Genomic DNA, 20,223 nt, shown 5'->3' on the forward strand with positions numbered 1-20,223 from the left:
TGGCCAGGAACAGGGAGAATCTGCAAAGGGGTCGAGACTCAGCACCGTGTGCCGAGGAGCAAAGGGAACCTTCCCCACCTGAGGGAGGAGGGAGGGATTCTCGGCCTGGCCCTCCCAGAACCTGGCCGCAGATCCCCGATTTCATACCCCAGAGGAAGAACTTCAGAACTTCTGTAAGCCAGTGGATCCTCAGCAGGCATCTCTTTTGCAATTATTCTGCCTCTAGCCTGGTTTACACTAAAGATAGGCATGGTGGCGCACGCTTTTAGTACCAGTACTCAGGAGGCAGAAGCAGGCAGATCTCCAAGTTCAAGACCAGCCCGATCTACACAGAGAGTTGCAGGTCAGCCAGGGCTCTGTCTCGAGGTGGGAGGGGGAAAGTCATTCCAGCAGATGGACAGATGAACCTAAAAGAGAGTTTAGGTTTCCCTCCTATGGAAAGGGGTGACGCGGCTTTGTTTCTGCTGGAGAGATGGCTCAGCGGTTCACAGTGCTGGCTGAACTTCCAGGGTACCTGGGTTCAATTCCCAGCACCTACATGGCAGCTCACAGCTGTCTATAATTCCAGTCCTAGGCAATGGCCTCATCAGGCCCTGCATACACATGGTGCCCCCCCACACACACATACATGCAAGTAAAATACCCCTCCACATAAATGTCACTCTTTATACACCTCCTTGGTGTATCATTCTTAGGAAAAGCACGAGCGAGAGAGAGAGAGTGAGAGCGAGCGAGAGAGAGAGCGAGAGAGAGAGAAACAGAGGAAGAGAGAGAGAGAGAGCGAGAGAGAGAGGAGAGAGAGAGAGAGAGAGAGAGAGAGAGAGCGCACAAGAGTCACCTATAGGCAGAAAGATGCCTCCCTGAGGTAGCCCTCTTCAGTGACAAGCGTACATAGGTCACCCTCCACCTCAAGCCACTCAGTCAGGGGACCCTGTAGTTTCCCAAAGGGCAAATCTTCCCTGGCCCACAGCACCTAAGAATCGCCTAACCCCAAGGAGCCTCTACTTGTCGTTTAGATTGGCCTTTTATCTACCTCGCAGGCCATGAGAAAGGTAAGGAAGCATCAGTTATGTGGCTGAGGCAGAGCCAAGCTGCCCCTGGCCCCCCCAAAGGCTTCCCAAGCTGCGCTTTGCCTACACAGAGGCCTCGCCTGCTGCCTGCTCCGTCCCGAGGCCCAGGCTGGGATGTGGGACAGAAACTGCCTAGTGAGACTGAACGCCCCTGCCCCGGGCCCTGATTTTAGGTACACTTCTTAGTAAGAGTCACTCCCAAAGAGCATGAGAAATGGTTCTGGAGAGGGGACACACAGCTTGGGGCTGGGGTGGGCACAGGCTGCCTGCCTGGCCACAAACAGCAGAACCCGGGGCCACACTCCCTGCGCCAGCTCAGACGGCTTACAGATGGGGCCCTTACAGACCTCAACAGATGGCGTGAACCGGTGAGGGGCACTCCTCTGCCCCAGTGTAGCAGAAGGAAGCTGGCCATGTTTGGTTTCACCCGGGATTTTCTTACCTGGCTCCCTCGGAACAGATAAGGGAGGGGATTTCTTTTTAATGTTTTAAGGTTGTTTACTATTGGTGACTCAGGAGCCTGTGGTTCTAAGATGAGCCCAAGGCTAGCAAAGCTGTTTTGTGTGGTGCCCTTAAAGCCTCAGGCGGTGGATTTTTTTTTCATTGTATATATTATTGTTCATATGTAGGAGTGTTTTGCCTGCATGTACATCTGTGCATCACATGCGGCTGACTGCAGAGGCCTGGCCTGGGACCCATGTGCTACTGCAAAGAGACACCGTGACCACGGCAACGCTTATAAAGGAAAGCATTCATTGGAGCCGGCTTACAGGTTTTGAGGTTTAGTTCCCTATCTTCATGGTGGCGAGCACAGCAGCATGCAGTCAGACTTGACAGCTGAGAGGTGTACATCAGCCGGGAGAGAGAGAGAGAGAGAGAGAGAGAGAGAGAGAGAGAGAGAGAGGTCCTCCATCAAAGCCACATCCCCTAATCCCTGTGCCCCTGTCCAGTAGTGTCACCCCCTGATGGCCAAACACTCACCTAGAGCCTGTGGGGCCATTCCTGTTCAGACCGCCACAGACCCTGTGGGACCTGGACCCGACCCTCTGCATGAAGAATAAGGTGCTGTAACACTGAGGCGTCTCTCCAGCCCAGTGAGCATTAATAAGACGTGAAGGGTCACCTCTGAACCCTCCAGCCCTTCCAGAGACTTTGATGACCACACACAGATTAGAGCAACACACTACCAGGTTCCTACCACACTAATAATAAGTGGCGGCCCCCCTGGAATCCCCTAACCACTTGGCCCACATCCTGCCCTCCCACTGACTTCCCTTGAAGACCCAAATTACCCAGATCTGAAAAAAAAAAAAAAAAAAAAGATCTAGAAAGCGTGGAGACAAATTAACAGAAACGAGTAGTTTTGTCTGAAAACTACACTCAAAGGAGCAAACAGGACCCTGGAGACTGCATTTTGCCTCTGAGGTGTTTTCTGAAAATGGGCCAGGACCCAAATGCCAGGACACCATCAGGAAGTCAGGTCAGGCTCCCCTACAGACTGCTTGGTGATGGGGACTCCCCACGGCCCCTCCAGCCCCTTGCCAGGCAAACCTGGGTACTTAAGACCAGAAGACTCTCAAAGCTCATACCCAGCCCAACATGAACATCACCAAATCCATCCCACTCATTACCCCATCCTCCCAAGCAGAATAAACCATTCTTCTTCAGTGTTCCAGAACATTCTAGCGCTCCCTAGTTCCTCTCTTCTCCCTAAATGTTCCCTGGGGCACACGGACACAGGTTCCCACATGCCTAGCATGGTGTCTGTCATATGGTAGATGTCTTGGCTAGGGTTTCCACTGCAGTCATGAAACACATGGCCAAAAGCAGCCTGTGGAGGAGAGGTCTTGTTTTCCTTACTCGTCCACAGCACATCAGGACAGGAACTCTAGCCAGGCGGGAAGATGGAGGCAGGAGCTGATGCAGAGGCCGTGGAGTGGAGTGGCTTTCTTGCTTTCTCCCATGGCTTGCTCAGCCTGCTTATAGATCCCAGGACCACCAGCCCAGGGATGGCCCCTCCGGGGATTGACGAGACCCTCCCCCATCAATCACTAATAGGAAAATATTCTACAGGTTCGCATGCCTACATCTGTGGAGGCATTTGAGGTTCCCTCCTCTTAGATGACTCTAGCTTGTGTCAAGTAGACCTAAAACTAGCTGATACAACTGATTCCTTGTCTACTAAACACAAACATACCACTTTTCAATTAAAACCTCTTTCTCATTTGTCACAAAGATGCTTTGTTAATAAAATATTGCAATATAACTCGTAAATGACTTTAAAAGTTCCAGTCTTTACAAATTCAAACACTTTAAAAATTCAGCCTCAGCGGGCGATGGTGGCACTCACCTTTAACCCCAGCACTAGGAGGCAGAGGCAGGCAGACCTGTAAATCCCAGTCCTGCCTGGTCTACAGAGAGCGAGTTCCAGGACAGCCAGGACTACACAGAGAAACCCTATCTTAAAAAATAAATAATAATAACAATAAAAATCAACCTCAAAAATATCAACTCTCTTTTAAACCCCAAAGTCTCTTAAAACTCTCTTTAAAAAGTTCAGTCTTGCAACCAACTGTGGGCCCAGTAAAATAAAATAAAAGCTTTCTTATCCCATGACAACCCAGTCACAGAACAAAGCAAAACCAAACTCCAGCAGCGAAAATAACTCAGCGCCCAATGTCTGGGACTCACTCACGGTCTTCGGGGGTCCAGCGGGCTTGCCACGACAGCCACACTTGTCTCCCCGGCTCAGGCAGGCTCCGCTCCATAGCTGCTGCGGCCTTTGGCAATTGTCCCATGGCCATCTGGAGTCTCCAGAGTGCCAGGGTCCGAGGCTGCAATTGGGCTAGTTTAACCCATAACTTCCTGGTGCCAAACCTGAACTCCACATGACCCCTTTAGTCTGGGGTTTCAACTGCTACTGAGGCTGCACCTTCACCAAAGGCCTCTCAGACTCTCACAGCACCGAGCCTCAGCTGCTCTCCATGACCCTCCCCTTCATGCCTTCTAAACCAGCACCACCTGGGAGACTCTCACAGGTGACCCTCAGAGCTGCCGGCACCAGGCGCGACCTAGTCCACCCCGCAACACGGCTCCGGTGTGCGGCCCCTGTGGAAACACTTCCCAGAAGACTTCACCTTGGTGATGCGGTCTCTTCCTCTTCAGTACTAATTTCTCAGCTCCAGCCGACCAGCAGCAACTGTCCCAGGGCAGCAAAGACTTTACTTTAGTGGTTGTTACCTTGTTCATCACAGCTGATTCTTCTGTTTCAGCTGACTGGAATCACGGGATCTTAAAATAGCAAACGCCCTGACGGACTGTAAGGGCCTCTCAACTTCCCTCTGAGTGGCCGTCAACCTTCTTCCAAGCTCACACAGAACAGCTCACCAAGGTCTGAAGTCCCCCAAAAACACATGGTCAGGTCTGTCACAGTAATACCCCACTACCCTGGTTCCGGTTTGTTTTGGTTAAAGTCTCTGTTACTGTGAAGAATACCAGACCAAAAGCAAGATGGGGAGGAAAGGGTTTATTTGACTTAAATTTCCATATCACTGCCCATCATCGAAGGAAGTCAGGACAGGAGCTCAGGCAGGGCAAGAACCTGGGGGCAGGAGCTGATGCAGAGGCCATGGAGGGATGCTGCTTACTGGCTTGCTCCCCATGGCTTGCTCAGCCTGCTTTTATACAGAACTCAGGACAGCCAGCTCAGGGCTGGCACCACCCACAATGGGCTGGGCCCTCCCCATCAATCATTAACTAAGAAAATGCCCCCGAGGCTTGCCCGCCCCCAGGCTTGCCCGCCCCCCCCCCAGGCTTGCCCGCCCCCAGGCAGCCTGCTCTTCCAGAGACATTCTCCATTGAGGGTCCCTCCTGTTAAATGACCCTAGCTGTGCCATAAAACTCGAGCACAGGTGACATGAATAAGCTTTTGTCATATGGAGTCAAAAGGTAATGAAGACACCCTTCACAGGGCTGAGAGTAACAGCCGCCACCAACATTAAATGAACCCTGGGCTGGCACGTGTGTTCCATTTCCTTGCATCTTTATGGCGGCCCCCACAGACTGCCTGTCTGCCCCTCCCCCAAGCTGTGACCCTCAAACAAATGGCCGCAGACTCATAGATGCAGTTATGCCTTTATTCCATTAGTGATCAATACAGCACCACAGCACAGCGGGGGCCCTGCCTGGGGACCCTGGGAGAGCGGGAGGACAGAATCAGGGGCCTCCAGCCCTGGCTGCTCTCTCCAAGGTGCAGAGGAAGCTGTGCCTGCCTACCTCCCCCAGCAGTGAGACAACCCACTGGAGAGGGCAGGCTGCTGAGCCAAAACCCACTGGACCCATGCCAGCCCCCTTCTGCCCAGGAGCACCAGGACTGCAGTGAGGGGGCTCCCAGGCAGAGCCGGGAGCCTGCGCGTGTGTTGTGTGCACGTGTGTACACGCATGTGCTTGTGTGTATGGGGGCAAGATGTCTACACTACTTAGCACATGAGATAGAATTGCTAAGCCGCAGGACCTGCCTGGGGACAAGAGAGACCAGGAACCAGGGCCTGGGAGGGGACAGTGGCAGAGACCATCTGCCACACAGCTTCCATTCAGAGAGGGTGGCGGCCCCTCTTGGGAGCAGGTGGAACAACAGACACTGCCCTTGGGCCTGGGCACAGGGGCCACCTCCGGCCGGAGCCACATCACGTGTAGGCCATCTTGCTGCACACCCAGGGCCGGGTAGCCAGACACTCGGTTGACACCAGCCTGGTAGGTTCCACAAAGACGCACTCCCCCATACCCGAGATGGCGAATCTGTGACGGGAGAGAAAAGACCAAGCGCTCACTCGCCTGCAGCCCATCACAGGTGGTCCCACAGGCCCTCTGGCCTGTCCGTCCCTCAAGCCATCTCTGGAGTATCTCCCGAGACACACATCCATGCTCCTTTCCAGCCTAGTCCCCCACTGTGCCAGCCCTGTGCTCCAGCCGCTGGAACTAACCACTCAGCACACCAGCCGCCAAAGCTCCCTGCCTTCTTTATCCTGTTCCTATCTCCTTCTAAGGTCAGCTCCGAGGCTCCAGCCCACAGTGGCTCTCTGACGGCCTTACCTCCCACAGAACCCTGTTTGCACCCTAAGGCACCTTTCACCACAGCCTTGAGGGGCTGTGGTCCCCACCCCCAAGGCAGCCAGCCTCTGGACAGGGCGTCGGTTCTAGGCCCTGTTCCTCTCGGTTCCCTCACGGCACACCGCAGTGAAAGCTCAGGAATGCAGTCACCCTCGAAAAAGGGAGCTGCATACCCTGGAATTCACCACAACCATGTACAGTGACCGGAGATGTCATTCTGTAAATATGCTTCTCGGATTGGTTAATGAATGAAGCACTGTTGGCCAATAGGAAAGCAAAATAGGCGGGACTAGGAGACAAGGAGGATTCTGGAAGTAGTAGAGGAGAGGATTCAAAATTTATGACCAAGAGAGAAGAACCCCAGGCCCTCTCTCGGGTAAGATAAGACCATGTGGAAATACGTAGATTAATAGAAATGGATTAATATTTAAGAAGATCTAGCCGATAAGAAACAGGTAACTGGCCAACAGCTGTATATCTAACACAGCGTCTCTGTGTGTTATTTGGGGCTGGCGCGGCGGTGGGACCAGACCGGCGGGAAAAACCACTCATAACAGTACAGCCCTGGAAGGGTTCCGTCGAAACCGTGTGTTCACCCGGTCTCTGCTCCCTGGTAGGTGAGATGGTGGTGATCCAGGGGCAATGTCCTTGCCCAGTGGTCAGCCCTTGAGAGACCCTAGCCTCCAGAACTCCCTGGGGCACTAACAGCAGGAAGTTTCCAGAAAGGCAAAGAAAGGGTCTTCCATGGTCTTGCCTGGGAGAAAGAGACACTGCAGGGCTGGGGAAGAGATCACAGGAAAAGGCGCGAGGAAGGCTCTGGCTGGCTCAGGTGGGCCACACCCATCAGCAGCCCTACTGCCAGGAGCCCTTCTCACTTCAGCTACGGCCTTGGGGACACTCCTCCATCACCCTCCAATTGGCAGCCATGCTTTCCAAGCTGTCAGGCTAGAGCAGGGCTCCACAGGTGGAGTCTGGACTAGAAGCTGAAGTGACCTGCCTGTCCCTAACCCAGCCACCACACGCACCTACACGGCAACGACAGTCTCCTGCCACAATCACACTTGCCAGCCCCAAGATCACTGCCTCAGTGCTTGGGCCACACAAACACAGCGCCACTGTGCACCCATCGCCTCCCCGGGGCAGCTGTCACAGGAGAAAAGTGATCAGTAATGCCACTGGACAACTGTGTCTCCCGTTGCCACAACGCATTCGGGGCCCCGCTACCTATAGAAGTCACATCGTCCATCATCCCTCGCAACCAGGCGGGGACACGTGACTAAACGGTGGCCAACAGGAGCAGCATAGACGGAGTAGTCACAGGAGATGAGACCTGTACCTTTCACCAAGAAGCTGTGCGTATGGGAAGGCTACCAAACCAGGGGGCCTAGAGGGGCTTTCATAAAGGCCCCCACCACAGACACCCCCCAACATGCCCTAGAGACGTATCAACTCTAGCTAGCTCAAAACCACACGTGTCTATCTGTCTGAGAGCTTCCTCTGGGCTTACACCCTCCTTGTCTAAGCTCAGATCTCTCTTCTAGAAGATGGAGTCTCCGCTCACGTGTCTGGGTCAAACGGGTCCCCGTTGACCCAGTGGAAGTCGTCTCCAACTCTGCGCAGCCCAATCCAGGGTTCCCTCCGCGTGAACTTGAACATAAATTCCTGCAAAAGGAGAGGGAGACCGGGCATGGAGTCCAGTCACTGCGGCAGGGCCCGAGCGGCGGGCTGGGCCTGGATGGTGCTGGCCCTGGAGAGATATGAGCACTGAGATGGGGGAGTGAGGGTCAGTGACTACAGAACCCTGGGCAGTCACACTGCTCGGGTAAGACTGGGCCAGCTTCCCAAGCTTGCCACAGATGTCCCCAGACCCAGCGACTTGAAAAGGGTCCCACCCCCCATCCCCCAGCTTGCCTGGCCCACAGGGAATGTTAGATCCCCGGCCAGATTTTACCCACTGCAAGTTACCCTGCCTGACTTGTGGGACTTTCTCAGAAAGTGACACAGAAACATCGTGCGTCGCAGTCTGAGACCCACTCCTGTTCCCCAGGAGTGCTGCACTGTGCACAGCGTCCAAACTGAGCAAGAGACCAGGGTTCTGCCTCCCTCAGTCCGCAGGGGCCTGGGCGTGCCGCCTCTGACCCAGGCGCTCACCAACTCCTTCTGGCTTTGGATCACAGCCAGTGCTGCCTCGTGGGTGTGGCAGTATTGCCTCCCCGTGTTCCAGTCTCGGGGTTCCTCGGAGAAGTAGTAGCACTTCCTTCCGTAGAGCAGCCAGTCCTCGGGGCAGGGCGTCTCACACTTGATGCAGCCCTTGGAAGCTGCGGGGAGGGAGAAGCGGCTGAGAGTCCCCGGGTGCGCCTGGCCCTGCCATGCCCCCTGTGTCAGCAGCCTAACCCCACAGTTCCTTCCCTCTGACTGGACCTCAGTGTCCCTCAGAGAGACTGCTGAAGTCACTGTGCCTGGGGTGGGGGGGGGAAGGGGTTCCAAATGACAACAGAGGCGCTGAGGAAGCTGGCCAGTGTGTCTCCGTGGGGGACAGTATGGGACAAGCCCGAGGAAAGGTCTCTCTCTTAACCGTAGGAGCTCATGTCTGAAATGACCTGAAGGCCGCATCTCTGCAGCCAGGCTGTGGCCCTGGCAGGACAGTGTGCCCTTCTCAGAACCATGCTCTCCCTCGCTGGCTATCTCCATAACCCTGCTCAGAACATTCCTTTTAACATACCTGAGCTGGGTAGATAGATGGCTTGCTCAGTGAGCGAAGACGCTTTGCCTCCAAGCCTCACAGCCTGAGTTGCATCCCTGGGACCCATGCAGTGGGAGGTGGGAACTGAGAACTAACTCATGCATGTTGTCCCCTGACTTGCATACCCACGACTCCACCACTAAACATAAGTGAAAAGATATTCTAAAGTAGGGGCTGGAGAGATAGCCCAGACACACATGCACACACACGCGCACACACACGCGCACACACACGCGCACACACACGCGCACACGGACACACCCTTTACTGGGAAAGCAGTTCAGAATGTCTGTCCACCCTCCAAGACCCTCTTTTCCAAGTGTTTTACTTACACTCTGCATCTTCTGCAGGTCAGAACACACATTAATCCAAAACCAGGAGTTTGTGTGGCTTGGATTCACAACTTGCGCATTTCCCCTTATCTTGGGCTCATTTGAGGTTTGGCTTGGTTCTGCTATTTTAGCCCTGGCTGCCTGGACCTCACCACGTAAACCAGGCTGGCCTCAAATTCACAGACCTCTACTTGACTTTGTCTCCCAAGCTCCCGGATTAAAAGCATGAGTCACAGTGCCTGGCTCATTAGTTTTATAAGTAAGTTTTAGCTTTGGATTTTGACACAGTCTCATGTCACCAAAGCTGACTGTAGCAGTCTGTGTGTAATTGGCACCCAAAAGTTATGGGAGTGGCTTTGTTGGAGTAGGTGTGGCTTTGTTAGAGGAAGTGTGTCAGTGTGGGGGTGGGGCTTGAGGTCTTCCACGCTCAAGCTATGCCTGGTGTCTCAGTTCACTTCCTGTTGAATGCGGATGAAGATGCATCAGCTCCTTCTCCAGCACCACGTCTGCCGACTCTGCCTTAACCCACCAAGAGATACTGTACTAAACCTCTGAACTGTAAGCCAGCCCCAGTTAAATGTTTTCCTTTGTGGCCACGGTGTCTCTTCACAGCAATGGAACAGATTAAGACACTGACTTCAAATTCTGCAAGGCTGACCTTGAACCCCTGATTCTCTCCTGCGTCTACCTCCCCAAACCTCAGGTACCAGGTGTGTGCCACTATGTAGGCCTTACAGGCACATTTTAATCTTGATTGTTTTCCCCAATTAACCATATGGAATGATACTAACTGCAATTCCATGAGCATGTGGGGTGTTTTCCTCTTTATATAAGTGATTAATTAAGATACTGAGTAAGATAGGGCCAAGAATACAGCATACTACCCTGGGGGCTATACTGTCCTGGGCATCTACCAACACATGGGCACTGACACACTGTAGTGAGCTGTTGCACTGACCACGCCCATTGGGGGCGTGTGGACAGGTACGGGCATGACCTGGGGGGACTAGGTCTGGGGTCCCGGACCCAAGCTTGCTCTCTTACTTCCTGGTGGGAAACAGAGAGCATCTGGAGGCATCCTTGGAACGGGAACCTGCGGCGGTCATCTGTTTCTGGTGTAAGTGATTTCTCCCCGAATAAATTTCCATCAGCCTATGGTTTCCCAGGTTCTTATTTATCACGCTTTACCACACTGCTGGACGCTCTCTGGGCACACCTACGCACTGACTCAGGCCTGCTTGGCAGTACTGTCCACGGTGTAGACTCCTCCCTGGTTCTCCTGAGAGAAAGCTAAGCTTTGCTGAAAGCGCCAAAGCTGTGTCCACACATTCCCTGACCTGCCCAGGACAGGGATGGAGGGAAAATGACTCCTTCTGTAGCCTCATTCTAGGCAAAGCTGATCTGGCCCCAGTGGCCTCTCAGACCCTCTGCTTGTCAAACAAGTTGGACAAGGGAGATCTTGGTAGAGAGTGATAAAGTAAGTGGATTTTCACCATTTTAATGAGGCTACCTACTCCTGGTCCAACTGCCTTCTAAAGATTAAAGAGGCTGGAGAGATGCTCAGTGGCTAAAAGCACAGGCTGCTCTTGCAGAGAACCTGAGTTCAGTTCCCAGCACACACACAAAATAATAAAAAGAAAATACGAGGGTGGGGATGTAGTTCAGTGGACGGGCGCTCACCTAGCATGCTCAAGGCCATAGTCTGATCCCCAGCATTGCATAAGCCGGGTGTGGTGGCACCCACCAGACAGACCAGGAGTTCAGGGCCGGCCTCAACAACACCAGGAACTCAAGGCCAACCTGGGCTACATCACAGAGGCCAAGACACTTTCCCAGAAGTCCCCCGATCACTCACCCCTCCCTGCTGGGAGCCTCACCTGCCCTGCTTAACCCCTGCAACTGTCTCGCAGCACTCCATGTTTGCAAGCCTCACCCCCTTAAAATGTGTCCTGTGTAGCATTTAGAGTATCCCACTCCTGGCAGGGCAGTGGTGGTGCACACCTTTAGTCCCAGCACTTCAGAGGCAGAGGCAGGCGGATCTCTGTGAGTTAGAGGCCAGCCTGGTCTACAGAGCGAGTTCCAGGACAGGCTTCAAAGCCACACAGAGAAACCCTGCCGCGGGAGTATTCTACGCCAAAGGACACCCCTTCAGCATAAGGGTTATGTTGAGCTAAATACAACTTAGAACCAACAAATGCAAGCGAAGCTCGCTCTCCCTCTCTCCTTCTTCTTTCCTCCCTCTCCTCCCCTCCCTCCCTCTCCCCCCCCCCACCCAGCACTTACTCTAGGACCTGACATGTTGCAGAGTTCAGTAAGTGTTTGTTGAATGAATGTGACATTTTAAGTCTGATATCTTCAAATGTCACCTCCAAGAGGCTTTGCCTGCCTGGCCTAGCCTGCTCTGAATGCCCATGGCATTTTTGAATGAATTCCTTGGCACCATCGCTTCCTATGTGGCCAGTGAATGGGATGTGCACGGTCCGTGTGGAATTGTATTATTTCAGGGTCCAATCCCATTAGCAACCAGCCACTTCGTTTCTACTCTACTGTGTGCCTGCCCCCATTCCTACACACGGAGGAATGTGCCCAGCTGGGCATGCTGGGACGAGGTGTGCACACTGGTGTGTGCTGCTAACACATTCCGACACCCACACTCACCCAAGATGCTCATCACCACCAAGATGGCGAAGAGAAGGACAGCAATGGCCCCCAGCAGCAGGCGCGTCGTGGTATCTGCAGAGAAAAACAAGCAGGGCGCTGTCAGCTGCCACCTGCCCTCCTATCTCCAACCCCCCCCATGCCGGGTCCCAACAGCAGGAGCCGGACGGACGGACCGACGGATGGACGGATGGACGGGGTGGAACTGAGCAAGAGCTAGACCCACCCTCGGGGAGGCTGTGATGATGCCTGCCGTTGCAGAGCCTGCCGTTGGAGACTCTTCTGGACCACAGCCCCAGCTCGGCCACCCACAGACTCCTTCCTTCTATGCCGGCCACAGCTTCCTGACCTAGACTCTCCTGGTGTTTTTCCAGCACATTCCAGGCTCCACCCATCCTTCCCTCACAGCCTTGTGACACCGTCTCTCTGCCCATCTTTACCCATTTTCCAGTCCAGTCCTACGTTATTTCATGAGTGGAACCTTGGAGCACTTTGTCTCCTGTGTTAGGCCTATTTCACTTAACATGTTTTTAAGACTCATCCGTGCTGTAGCTTGTAACAAGACCCTATTCCTTTTATGGTTCGTTATTTCATTTTATGGATATACCACATTCGGTCTATCCATTTGCGATGGTTAGTTTTGATGGTCAGAGCGTGACCACCCAGGAAGAGAATTTCATTGAGCCATTGTCTCGGTGCGAGTCTGCGGGGATTGCTTCGGCTGTGTTCTTTGGTGTGGGAAGAACCTGTGGGTGGCATTCTTCCCTGGCTTGGGAGCCTGTCTCGATTGTTAAGATTAGAGAACATGTACTGAGCAATAACCATGCATCTATCCCTCTCTGCCCTAACTGTGATTTGACAGCTGCTTAAAGCTGCTGTCCTGACTTTCCTGCAATGGTGGACTGGAACCTGGAACTGTGAGCTGGAATAAACCCGGAATTGTTTCCTGCCTTGGACTTTTATCACAGCAACAGAAGCGAAACCAGGCAGAAGGTAGACACTGGGGTTTCTTCCCTTTGACCACTATAAATAACACAGCTATGAACATATAAATAACTCTGTTGGGACCCCTGCTTCCAATTCATTGGGGTGCAGGACTAGGAGCAGAGCTGCTGGATCATGGGGTAACTCTGTGTAACTTTTTGAGGAAACATCAAAGTGTTTTCCACAGTGATCATAACAATTTACATTTCCATCAGCAACACTGCAGGGATCCAGTTTCCCAACATTCCAGCGCCCACAGCTTCCTTTTTCTTACCATTATCATCATTTTTCTTACCATTATCATCATTTTTCTTACCATTATCAGCATTGTCTATAACATTTGGAATGCCTCTTCCAAACTTTTTGGTTTGGCTTTTCTGCCATCTTGACCATTACATGTACAGACCCACTGTCTGGGCATCATATTGGTGCTTAGCAATTCAGCATATGAATATCGGGAGGAAATTATCATTCAGTCCGAAACAATTGTCTCAAAGATGTGGCCCCTGACCCTCCTGACCTGCTTAGTCTGACTGGTTGTCAGCTGCCACCCTGGAGCCCCCTGAACCAGTGGCCTGAGAGTTCCTCGGCCCCAACCCTGTGCTGCTACCCTGTTCTTCCTCTCCAGTGTCTGCTCCAGTGGCTGCCCCAGGGGAGGGGAGGGGGAGAGGAAGGAGAGGAGGGACCAGTTTAAGAGCACAAACATTTGAAGACTTGGACTTTCAGAAGGAAATCAGAACACGAAAGAGAAGAAACCACCAGTGATATAATTTAAGAAAAACCTTCTGTCACTGAAGGACACGGATTTCCAGGTTGAAGGGGCCCATCAATTGTCCAGTGAGATAGATAGAAATATCTATACCCAGCCAATGTGTGACATGCAGGATGGAATTCTTGGATAGAAGCAAACTAAGTAGTTGGAATAAAGCAGCTCATGGTGAGACGAGAGAGCTAGGCTTTTCCAAAGCAGCACCTGGTGCTAGATGACCACAAACACTTTCAAAGTTCAGAAGATTTCCAAGCTAAAATATTACCTCCAGGAGGACTAGTCACCATGGTATCTAATAATTTTGCTTGGTGTTATGGTGGATTAGTGTGTGTGTGTGTGTGTGTGTGTGTGTGTGTGTGTGTGTGCACTCAAGAGTCAGCACCTGCAGAGCCCAGAAGAGGGAGTTGGGTCTGATCTGGAGTTGCAGGTGGTTGTGAGCTGCCTGATGTGGGTGTTGGGAACTGAACTCAGGTCTTCTGCAAGAACACACTCTATACCTGTTTATCCCTCTGTCCTTCAGTGTCAAAAACATTTTAATTATATCATAGATGGTCTCTTTCATGTTCTGATTTCCTTCTGAAAGTTCAAATGTTTGTGCTCTTAAACTGATCCTCCCCTCCCCCTCCCCCTTCTCTCCCCCTCCCTTCATCCTTCCCCCCTCCTCCCTCCTCCTATCTCTTCACCTCTGGTTTATTTCTGGGAAGATTTCAACTCCCCCCCCCCCCGTCACCCTTCTGCCAGGCTTTCACTTCTGTGACAATAATTTAAGGGGTCGGGGGTTTGTCGCAGCTGTGCTGTGGCGTCCTCTCTTACAGCAACTATTCTTGTTTTAGTGATGGACGAGCTTCTCTGAAGATGCTACTGAGAGCTGTTTGACCAGAGAAGCAGCGGGAAGAATGTTCACTCCTCTCAGCAGAGTCTTTAGAAATGCTCGTTGGGATTCCTGCAAGTGCTTGGCTATTGTTCACAGCTAAAGGCAGGAGGGCTAAGGAGTTCCCTGGAGCCCTAGCCACTGCTGTCAATGGGAGTGTGGCGGGGGCTCTGGCTGATTGACTGGGGCTGTAAATTTTCTTGGCTTCTTCCACGTGGGTGGACTGGAGGAACATCTTCTGTCTCCTCCCCTGAGGCTGTAGTCTTGGGGAGGGCTCTTCCTAAGAAGGCTGGGAGAGTACCCTCCACACTCAGTATGTGAAAGTGAACTTCATGGCCCGCTCATTATGTAGTCCTGTACAGTAGTCCTGAGTCTTGAGAGTTTTACCTCAGGTTCCTGCCAGAGATGGGGACAGGCTATTTAGATCCGGGTCCATATCTCTGAAAGAAATTCCATACCCTTCTTCCTGTTTTCAGCCCATCTTCCACCATCCCCTGTCCCTGAGCGCTTGGATCCTCAAGTGTGATGCCCTTGGCTGCTCTGCTCAATGGCCTTTCACAGATGGGCCTAAGTCTGTCGGGCTCAGCCCGTCTCACAAGCTCTCAGCTCCAGTCCCTAGTGTGACTGGCATTTAAAACGTCCCTCTACTGCTTCTTAATGGGCTTCTAAGGGGATAGAGAGTGAAATCCTGTATTCAGTCAGTGGTCTTGACCTGCGAGACCCTCAAACATTTTGGAATCATTTCCTTTGAGCAGGTCTAAGCACCACCTGCATCTACACCGCATCTACACTGGCCTGTACCAGGAGTTTATGCTGGATTTCTCCAGGAACTAAGCCTGACTCCTCAGCGGGTCAACACTGTGCTCCACTGGGGCCCATGCTGGGTTCCTCTAGAGCAGCGGCTCTCAACCTGTGGGTCATGATCCCTTGGTGGGGGGGCAGTCAAACGACCCCTTCACGGGGATTGCATAAGACCATCAGAAAACACAGATATTTACATTAGGATTCATAACAGCAGCAAAATGCAGTTATGAAGTAGCAATGAAAATAATTTTATGATCTGGGTGTTGGTGGTGCCCGCCTTTAATCCCAGCACTCAGGATAGAGGCAGGTAGATCTCTGAGTTTGAGGCCAGCTTGGTTTACAGAGCTAGTTCTAGGACAGCCTGAGCTACACAAAGAAACCGTGTCTCAAAAAACAAAATAATAACTTTATGGCTGCGGTCACCATAACATGAGGAACTGTATCAAAGGGCTGCAGGGTTAGGAACGGTGAGAACCACTGCTCTAGAGACTTACCCTGCGCTAAAGACTTTTCCTGCGCTATTCCAGAGTCTATGTTGAGTTCTAGAGACTTTCCCTGCGCTATTCCAGGATCTATGTTGTGTCTTCCACAGTTCTACACTGAGTTATCCCAGGGTCCAACAGTAGTTTCCTCCAAGGGTATATGCTTGTCTCTTCCAGGGGCCCACACGGGGCTTCACCAATGGGGTTTACTGTAGGATCTTCCAGGGGCCCACACGGGGCTTCACCAATGGGGTCTACTCTAGGATCTTCCAGGGGCCCACACGGGGCTTCACCAATGGGGTCTACTGTAGGATCTTCCAGGGGTCTACACTGGGCTCTATCATGAGTCTACGTTACATTCCTCCTGGAGTCTATGCTGGGGTCCACCAGAGGCCGACACTAGGCTCCTCCAAGGGTCTATACTAAGCTTCTGCAAGGATCTCTACTGTGTTTAGAGGCCTATGCTGGGCTCCATCGGGGAGCTACACTGGGTTCCTCCAGAACTCTGCTGGGTTCCTCTGGGGGATAAGTTACATTTCTCAGGGGCTTCTATGTTGAGTTCTACTGGGGTCTTGCTGCAGTCTGCACTGGATTCCTTGAGGGGTCTGCACTGGGTCTCTGAGGGATCTACCCTGAACTGCACCTGGAATCTCTGCCTGCATCCTCCGGCAGTGTGGGTGGGTGGCTTCAGGCAGTGTGAGAACCCTAAAACATGGAGCTTGCTCTCAGTACCCCGCTGTCTGTAGGCGGAGATTTGCCACAGACCCCCTCATACCCACATCCCAAAAGAAGCCCATGGTTGACGTCTAAACCACCCACGGCACAGGCTGGCCAGCATAACCCCGACTATTTTTAAATGCCCAAATGTGAAGCTTGGTAACTTTTAAATTTTTAGGTAGCATTTGCCAAATGCATGTGTGTGGTTTTGACCAGGAAGTTGTGGGTTTGTGCCTAATAAAAAAAAAAAAAAAAACTTTCAACATTAAAAATTCAGAATTGGTGGCCACTGAGAAATCTATACAGCCTGAAGTATGCAGGGTCACTCTGTCCCCTCTTCCTTACCCCGGAACACTCTGCCCCACTCTCAGGCCCAAGGCTGGAAATAGCCCCATCTCCAATCATCTTCAGGGTTCTCTGACCCCAGCAGGGCACTCTGGTCAGCTTTACCAGCCTTCACCCGGAAGGACAGACTCACACTGGTAGGGAAAGCAGCCTTCACAGGCCAACTAATGCCTGGTTTCTGTTCCCACAGCTAACCATTCACTAAGGACTGTCTTCCAGACCCCAGCCTTCTGACTGGAGCTCTCCAAGTCCTTCAAGCTACGAGGAGGGAAGAGCTTCTCCTGAGAGTGACAGACTCCTCTGATGGCCCAGGAGAGGAGAGCCATGTGCTCAGAATGCAACTGGATCCTGCCCGCTTAGCTTCTCCCAGCCAGTGTGTCCTTGCTCGTGCCAGAAGAGAGACAAGCTTTTCACATCAGAGGGCCCCATGGCAAACCCCATGGAGGGTTCCTGTGTTAGCAGCCAGTGTGTCCTTGAGTGAGGTATTTCAGATGCTCACACACCTCACTAAGGGCAGAGTGTGAGTTAAAGGTAACTAAGGCTCACACTCAGCCCCCTGTGGTCACAGCCGCTTGCTTGCTTGCGGCAAAGTTAAGATCAGAGTACAGCTATGTTTGGGGGCTCAGTGGTATCATTTCAGAAGCTTCCCCCTTCCCTCAAGATAGAGACCAGCCTAAGCAGAGGCTGCAAGCCCACTGGGTCCCCAGGGCCAGCAGATCTCTCCGCCACAGTGTATCATAGGAGAACTGAAGCGGAAGTGAGGAATAACAACAGCCTCAGGGGCAACCCCAGCTGAGCAGCTGCTCACCGCTGTTCCTGGCCCCTCACCCAGGCTGTTCGGGGAACTGGGAAAGGAGGCACCTCAGAGCCTACACTCCAGACCTTCCTCTGATTAGTGCTGTGAGTAGGAATCATGACATGACTAACGCACGCACCCACGACAGGAGAGAACCGGGAGAAGCCTACCAGCCGGAGGCTCAAGTTTACCAGTTCTTGGCTCCTCACCAAACTGAGTCTGGCCCTGTTCTGGGACCTCTGTGAAGGCTGGATATGACCAGGGCCTAGGAAGGTGTCTTAGAGTGAACAAGGCAGCCACTGACTGGTGAGGACCAGTCAGCCCATGGGCTCTCCTCTCTGGATTGAAACACCCAAGGAACATCTAGAAGACCTCAGAGGACCAACCAAAAAGCCAAGGCATTGAGCACCCAAGAGCCATTGGAGGGGATGCTCCTACATGCACCAGAGACCAAAAGAGGGGCTGTGGGGACATCACTGGGGACCCATGCCATTTCAGATGAACAAGGCTGGACTGTAATACCACATACGGTGGTGTGCTGGGCCACCACAGAGAGCTCCTCGCCTTCCTGCTGCCCAGCGTGTACCCTCTTCTTCAGCTGGTGGGCAGGGTCGGTCAGCCATGCTACCCTGAAACAGCCCTGCCCAGTGGGGGTAAGGGTAAGGGTTAGCAGAGCTGACCCTCTCAAACACTCACAAAACAAGCTTGTGTCACCCAGAAAACCCAGCCCCTAACCAGAGACAGCATCCAATACCGGCTGCTTGGTCCTTCTTCTGCACAAGCTTCCTGTCTGTTTCTCCACCCTAACAGCCTTGCTTCTGGGGAAGCTCCGTGTTCCCAACCACTATTGGGTTTCTTCAGAATCCTCAGAGCCCTCCACACACTGTCCTGCCCTGGCTCGCAGCCCTGGCCAGGGGTCCTCCATGTTCTGCCTCTCCTCACCTATGTGGGCACCGGTGGCCTTGTTCCCTCCAGATGACACCACCTTCCTCATGGACGGACGACCTTCCACGGCAGTCTCCTCCCCCCCTGGCAGACCTGCTGCCTTAAACCCTCACAGCTCCCTCAAACAGGCAGGCGCCATAGCCTGGCCTGGGTGGCCCCTCGGACACACCCGTTCTCACATTCTTTCTCGTCCCTCCCCTCACCCCATGCCTTCATCCCTCAGTACCCAGCACCCTAAGGCTCAGCTGTCCTCCCAGCCACCTGCTCTCAGTCCTTGTCCAGGAACTCCCCTGTCTGTCCCACACTCATGAAAGATCACCTACTCTGAGACACCCTTCTGACTGTCCCTAGTTACTGCATCTGGAAGCTGACTCTCCCTGTGGCTACTCCAGCATCCCCCCAACAGCACCAACCCAGGTTCCCTAAAAGGCATGTGTCTCCCGGCTCCGGGGTCACTCCCTGAGCCGGGACCGCTGGGACCCTTCTTCTTCCTAAGCCCCACCTCGAGCAGAGCGCCCCTCCCATCCCCACAGAGTACAGGCACCATCTCGGGGAACCATAGGTTTTGCTTTTACGAAGCACTAAGTGTTTTCTCCGCTACAGATTCAGGCCGTCACTCAGCAAAGCGGGGCAGGTGATTCGATTCACACAGGACCCAACTAAGGTTGGAGCAAGGTCAAAGAGGGAATCTGCAGCAGAGGGTCAAGGCTGTGACCAGAGGTGGTCCCCAGCGGCCCCTCCTACTCCCGCGGCGACTTCTACCTGCCCCGCCATGAGTGAATTCTCCCTCCCTTCTGCGAACTGTCAAGGTGACTGGGGCCACTTCTGGGTCCCGAGTCGGGGGCCGAGGGATGGAAGGCAGCGCGCTTACCCTCCAAGGCCGCCTTCCAGCTGGTGCTACCCTCATAGCCTGACCCCGATCGTCGCAGCAGCCCCTCGGGGCCACGGGCCTCGGCCTCGGCTGGCGAGCGTGGCCTGGGTGCAGCGGGCGCGGGGCGCGCGGCGGGGGGTGGCGGGCGGGTGCGCGCGGGGGGCTCCCGGGCCGGCTCCATGCCGTGGCGCGCGCGCACTCCTGCACCCGGCTGCGGGGCCCGGCCCCACGCGCACTCAGCGCTGCGTGCACCCCGCGGGCCCCCCAGGCCGACTCGGTGTGCTCTCGGGCCGCGGCGTCCACAGACCCGGGCTGAGCCGGGCTCCCGGCGCCGGAGCCGCTCTGGTCCCCGCTGTGCGCGCCGCAGCCTGTGCGCGCGGGGGAGGAGCCGGGACTGCGCGGGAGCTGCGACCGCGGGCGGGCGGGGTTGCAGGGAGGGAGGACAGTTCAGGTCACCAGCAGCGGAAGGCCAGGACAGTGATAAACTAAGATGCTGGGCGTGTGTGTGTGTGTGTGTGTGTGTCTGTGTGTGTGTCTGTGTGTGTGTGTGTGTCTGTGTGTGTGTCTGTGTGTGTGTGTGTGTCCGTGTGTGTCTGTGTGTGTGTGTGTCTGTGTGTGTATGTCTGTGTGTGTGTGTGTCCGTGTGTGTCTGTGTGTGTGTGTCTGTGTGTGTGTCTGTGTGTGTGTCCGTGTGTGTGTGTGTCTGTGTGTGTGTGTGTTCCCGGGA

General features: G+C 53.6%; 1 protein-coding gene across 1 annotated transcript; it reads right to left on the reverse strand.

Annotated features, from left to right (window-relative positions):
• Positions 1 to 5,669: 5,669 nt before the first annotated feature.
• Clec2l (C-type lectin domain family 2 member L) lies at positions 5,670 to 19,756 on the reverse strand. Its single transcript, XM_051174717.1, has 5 exons — positions 19,497 to 19,756; positions 11,913 to 11,987; positions 8,331 to 8,497; positions 7,741 to 7,841; positions 5,670 to 5,867 (listed from the first exon to the last, which is right to left on the reverse strand). The coding sequence occupies exons 1-5, from the start codon at positions 19,675 to 19,677 to the stop codon at positions 5,756 to 5,758; spliced, it is 636 nt and encodes a 211-aa protein (XP_051030674.1). The 5' UTR covers positions 19,678 to 19,756; the 3' UTR covers positions 5,670 to 5,755.
• Positions 19,757 to 20,223: the final 467 nt, after the last annotated feature.

Source organism: Phodopus roborovskii, unplaced genomic scaffold (genome assembly GCF_943737965.1).
Source record: "Phodopus roborovskii unplaced genomic scaffold, PHOROB, whole genome shotgun sequence".
Taxonomy (NCBI): Eukaryota; Metazoa; Chordata; class Mammalia; order Rodentia; family Cricetidae; genus Phodopus; species Phodopus roborovskii.